At 53.6% G+C, this 5543-nt stretch overlaps 1 protein-coding gene across 1 annotated transcript; it reads right to left on the reverse strand.

Annotated features, from left to right (window-relative positions):
• Positions 1 to 944: 944 nt before the first annotated feature.
• On the reverse strand, positions 945 to 4470 carry CCM_07785 (NAD-binding malic dehydrase; the record flags this gene model as incomplete). Its single annotated transcript, XM_006672925.1, has 5 exons — positions 945 to 2183; positions 2231 to 2661; positions 2765 to 3262; positions 3811 to 3990; positions 4452 to 4470. The coding sequence occupies 5 exons, from the start codon at positions 4468 to 4470 to the stop codon at positions 945 to 947; spliced, it is 2367 nt and encodes a 788-aa protein (XP_006672988.1).
• Between the last annotated feature and the right edge of the window lie 1073 nt (positions 4471 to 5543).

Below are 5543 nucleotides of genomic sequence, written 5' to 3' on the forward strand. Positions count from 1 at the left end.
TAGGGGAACGGGAGCTGCATACTATGGGCGTCGTCGACTCGCTTGCGCATGGGAAAGGGATGATGGACGATGGTATGGCTGAGCAGCTACCGAAAGGCTCGCTGCGTCTCAGTCATTCAGCACTCTGGGATATGAGTCTACATCGCGCTGTGAGCGACTCACCTGGGAGAGTTCCTTCTCCGATGATCAAACCATATCCCCATGTCCCCCAAAATGCTCGATACCGACTTGATCATGAGCAACCTCGTTGTGTGTCAGTCAGCAACACTCTGGAATACGAGGCTGCGTCGAGATGTGAGCGACTCATCATAAGAACACTGTCACTGGCTCTCACACCCCCCATCTCATTCGCCATGCTCGACATCAGTCAAGTTCATCATGAGGGAACCTTTGACCGGCTCGACGGGAAAAGGGACCCCCACCCCTGCACAGACGGTTACCATCTCATGCAATGGCAATCAACCCCTTCTGCTCGGAACCGAACTGGATCGACTCGGCTTGCATGAGAAGACCTGAAATGGCTATCTTGCACCCGAGCATCAGTTGGACATGCGAGGGAAACGAACAATGACATCTTTCTCCTGTACCAGCAGACAGGTTGACTTCTACGGCATCACGATACGCAGCGGAAGAAATGAGTTCAACGTGGCATTGGCCAAGTCTATTTGATGACGTCCATCGGAACCCCTCCAGGGTTATTATCGCCATTTTGCTATGAAATCCACGCTCAAATATGCCAACAAAGAAAATGGACAGAAAAAGAAATGTTCCATGATGGGATGGTGGGATCTCGTCAAGACATCACAATGGGGGAAAATTCCCAAAAGAGCGACATGGCTTCTCGCCCGTGTGAAAGAAAAAAACCCAAACGCCAGCCCATTATACCCTCGCGTTATATCGCTCGAACTGCACCAATTTTCAAAACATGAGCGCTGCAAGTGCCTTTACAGACGGCTGCTGTTCGCATCATTGAACGACTTGGGTTCATAAACGTTTTGGCGAATGTACGAGGTTAGAGCGACGTCACCCCACTCCTCCCACTCGTTCCAGAGCTCTTCGGGCAGGGTGGAAACACCTTCGCGGCGGGCAGCCTTCATGACCTCACGGGCAATGATAACGCTGGCCTCGCGGACACGCTCAATACGGGGGTAGATGAGACCCTTGGCAATCTCATCGGCATTCAGGCAGTTGGCAAGAGCAGAGGCAGAGGTGTACACCATTTCGTCGGTAATGCGCGTGGCCTTGGCGAGAATGGCACCAAGTCCAAGACCGGGAAAGATATAGACGTTATTACCCTGGTTGGGGTGGTACGTGATCTCGTTGCCGCTGGGGCCCACGACAGAGCAGGATGGGAAGGGCGAACCAGAGGCAAAGATGACGGAGCCATCGGTCCAATCGATGGCCTGTTCGAAGGTGCATTCGGCCTTGGTGAGAGGGTTACTGAGAGGGAAGAGGATAGGACGGCGGTTGGGGCCACCACCGTCGACGGAGTGCTTGAGAGCACGAATGGTCGACTCGGTGAAGATGCCAAATGTGGCAGCCAGACCAACAAGAGCGCTGGGGCGAACATACTCGATGACCTCCTCAAGTGTACGGAACTGCTGGCCGTGATTGTCGGAACGGGCAAAGTACTGCTTGTGCTCAGCAAGGTGGTCACCGCGGTCCTTGGTTACAAGACCCTTGGTGTCTACGAGCCAGAAACGGTCGCGGGCCTCGCTCGGGCTAAGGCCGCGCTTGGTGTAGTACTCGACAAGCTGCTTGGCGACACCGACACCGGCGGAACCGGCACCCATGAAGACAAGGCGCTGGTCGTCGATAGGAACGCCGGACAGGTTGACAGCACCAATGTAGCCACCGAGGACGACGGCACCAGTGCCCTGGACATCGTCGTTGAAGCAGCGGTGGGTGTTGCGGTAGCGGTCGAGATAGTTGAAGGCCTTTTCGCTTTCAAAATCCTCAAACTGAACAACCATGTTGGGATAGACCTCCTTGACGGCGTCCATGAACTCGTCCATGAATTCTTGCTGGACGGACTTGGGGACGCGCTTCTGGCGGAGACCCAGGTACAGAGGGTCCTTGAGGTTGGACTCATTGTCGGTACCCGTGTCGAGGACAATGGGCAGGGTCTTGTCGGGGCTGATACCGGCGGCAGCAGTGTACAGAGAAAGCTTGCCAATCTGAAACTGTTAGCATGCGCAGCAGACGGGGCGCCGAGGTGATGTGAGCTTACAGAAATGCCGACACCATTTACACCGAGATCACCAAGACCGAGGATACGGGAGCCGTCGGTGACGACGCAGATCTCGGGGTTGGTGCAGGGCCAGTTACGGAGCATGGTCTTGATGGAGCGGCGCTGCTTGATGGAAATATACAGGGCCTCGGGGCGAGTATACAGGGTTGAGTACTGCAGGCAAACATCGCCAATGGTGGGGGTATATACAAGGGGCATGAGCTCCCGGATGTTGTTCATGAGGAGACGGTAGAAGAGATCGATATTCTGGGCCTTGAGGTTTGACAGGTAGAGATACTTGTCAATGCCGGTCTGGCGGCTCTGGATCATCTTCATGGCACGGATGCTCTGGGTCTCGAGGCTCTCCATGGTGTGGGGGATGAGGCCGGTGAGGTTCTTGGCGACACGCTCCTCGGGGGTAAAGGAGAGACCTAAACAGGCGGGTGAGCGGTGAATGGAGGGCAGACGGACAGAGGCCGCAGCTCGACGGGCCGAAACCACGACGACGCAAGCGACCATGACAAGCCAACATACCCTTGTTCCAGTGAGGTTCACGGATGATTTGATAGCCGGCGGCAGCGGACTCCTCCATGTATTCGGTGGGTTGGGTTTGCTTTACTTCGGCGAAGCGGTCTTGAGAATAGCCGCGGTGTTGATCCAAGCTGGTCAACTTCATGGCTTCCTGAATAGCGGAAATGTCGACTGCACTCATTGTGTTTCGCTTGGTTAGCCTGGGAGCGGAAAAGGATTGTCTCGAGGTGGAGGTTTGCGATGTGGAGCGGATAGAGAATCTAGAGATGGACCGAGCCGAATTTCTAGAGCCAATGGAGGAAAGGGAGGCAGAGCGAGGTGTGACTCTGTCGGACGTGTCTGGGCTGATGGGATAGGACGAAGCCATTTGCAGAGCAGAAGCACGCAACAGGGATGGAGGGTGACGAGCGAGAGGGTTGTTTGCTAGACCATTGGCTAGAGCAGAGAATTTTGGTCTCGACATGACACCGAGGGTTGGGGGAAAGGGGAAGATATATGAATCTTGGGACGGTGGCAAGTGGAGAAGGGACCAAGGCGAAGTGAAGGTCACGAAGCAGGTTGAGGGACGGTCCGTGTTGGAGGCGCTGAGATTGCAGAGGACGAGACGCTGGACAAGGACGCCACGGGGCTACCCAAGGCAAGGATGGTGGAAAGCCGAGTGCAAAGCAGTATGGGATGGAGGGGGTGTGGAATGGGAAGAAACGAAGGCAGCAACGGACGTTTCAACGAGTTGGGAGAAATCCAAAAGCCAGAGGAAAAAGTGTGCGTTGTGGGAGCGACGGTGGTGGGCGAGCCGCAAAGTGAGGCAGCGGATGAGCATCGGAGGGGGATCCAGAAAAAATTTGGAGTAAGAGTTGAGCTGAGGTTCCGACTCGGGAGGGAGGGAGGGGGGGGGGGGGGTGTGCTAAGAGAGTCTGACTGGACATGGACCCCCATGGCGGGCTCAACAAGCCAGCCGGGATGAATAGGAAGAGCAAAGCAAGGAGGCAGAGGATGAGGGAGACGAGGGAGATGGATTCAAGTTTTGGAAGAGTGACAGATGGGCATACCTGCTGGGATTTTGGCAGACGAGGTCGAGGGGTTTGGTCTGGGCGACGTTTCAAGAAGAGGAGGGTAGTATAGCGAGTATTGACTCAGGTCGAGTGTAGCAGCTAGGACGATGGCGAGGATAGTACCGCAGGCGAATAGAAGAAGCAGTGCCAGTGTTGGAGAAGCGTTTGTCTTGTTTGCTTTCCCTTTTTTTCTTCTCAAAGTGACAAAAGTGAGGTTGTAAGAGAGAGGGGAACGCAGAGTGACAACGAGGTGAGCGCGGGACGAGGCGAGTCTAATAAAGTATCGTTGGAGGCAGCGACTTGCCGAGCCAACCCCACGATGTACCTATTTGATTGCGGGAAAAAAAAATCAACAGACCACGCACAAGGAAACAGGTCCGAGGGGACAAAGGAAAAAGGAACTTGAAGAATTCGGAGAAAGCGAGACGCGGAAGGGGGTGAGGTTAGACAGATGCGTCTCTGCGAGCCGTGCCTGGTCGGCTAGGTTAGCGTGGAGGTACCGGTACATGGGGAGCAGCCCAGGAGAGTGCTTGGATTGGGTACTGAGTACTCCGTACTTGGGGTTGGAGAGGGAATGAGGGCCGGGCAAAGTCGCAACAGCCTCTGACGGGCGGCTCCGGGAGAGGCTGGTTACTTACTCGGTAGTAATACGATCATCTTCTGTATTCTTTTGTTTTCTTTATTACTATTATTCTCTTGATTCTATTTACTCTTCTTATCTTTCCTATTCTTTTTATCTATATCCTTCTAATCTTTCATATATTCTTTCCCCTTCTCCAGTGCGTGGACTATCTGTCTGGCTAGGTACTATTAAGGTAGTTTTTTGTCCCGCGCATGGTACGACAGCTCACACTGGTAATTTCGAATTTTGGAGAAAACTGGAGTCTTTTTTCTTATGCAATCCGGCTGATTGAAAATTCTCACGCCTTATTTTTCTTCTCAATTGCTCGCTATTTTCCTCAATATTTTCCGGTAGCAATTTCCAACCAACGGTCATGTAGTACGTTGGCCGGTACCATTGTAACTTGGTACCTGCAGGTTGTCGCGTGCTCCTTTTCCCTGTAATACAGAGTAACAGGCCACGAGCACCAGGCACCGCCTCATCCGTATTCGAGTCAGCACTGAACCGCAAAAAGGAAACCACTGCCGAATCGTCTTTTTGGCACATACATCAATCAAACAATGCTCTGATTTGTTGGGCACAAGCGCCGTTGTGAGCTGGAAAGTCCCAACCACCACCACCACAATGACGCTACCCCCATGTCTCGCTTCCTCTCTGTGGTCCGTATAATGCCCGTATCGGGCCTGGACATTGCTACTACCTTGTATTACCTCTTTTGGCGCTGCGGCCCTGGTAGTTTCTACAGCGTCTGTACTTGGCGTCTACAACATCAGATGAGCGAGTCCTTGCCCGCCTAGGTAGTTAGTCCGCGACACAGAGAGCCGACGTATCCGTGTTTAATTGTACAAGACATACATGTTATAAGTGATAGGCAATTGTGGTCAAATACAAACCGTACCAAGGTGCTCTGATAGATTGCATTTATTTTCGGATCCAGCACGTCACGCCACAAGACGGCTTCCCCCACGCTCCACTGTCCCGGCCAAGCCAACTGGGTCGGCCGTCTCCTGTGTCCAGCGCCGCTTCACCACCGGAGGAGCTCCTTGAGAGCATCGGCGACCATGTCCGTCTGCCATAGTTACCCATTGCCTACCCAGAAAGGATCAAG

Source organism: Cordyceps militaris (genome assembly GCF_000225605.1).
Source record: "Cordyceps militaris CM01 unplaced genomic scaffold CCM_S00006, whole genome shotgun sequence".
NCBI lineage: Eukaryota > Fungi > Ascomycota > Sordariomycetes > Hypocreales > Cordycipitaceae > Cordyceps > Cordyceps militaris.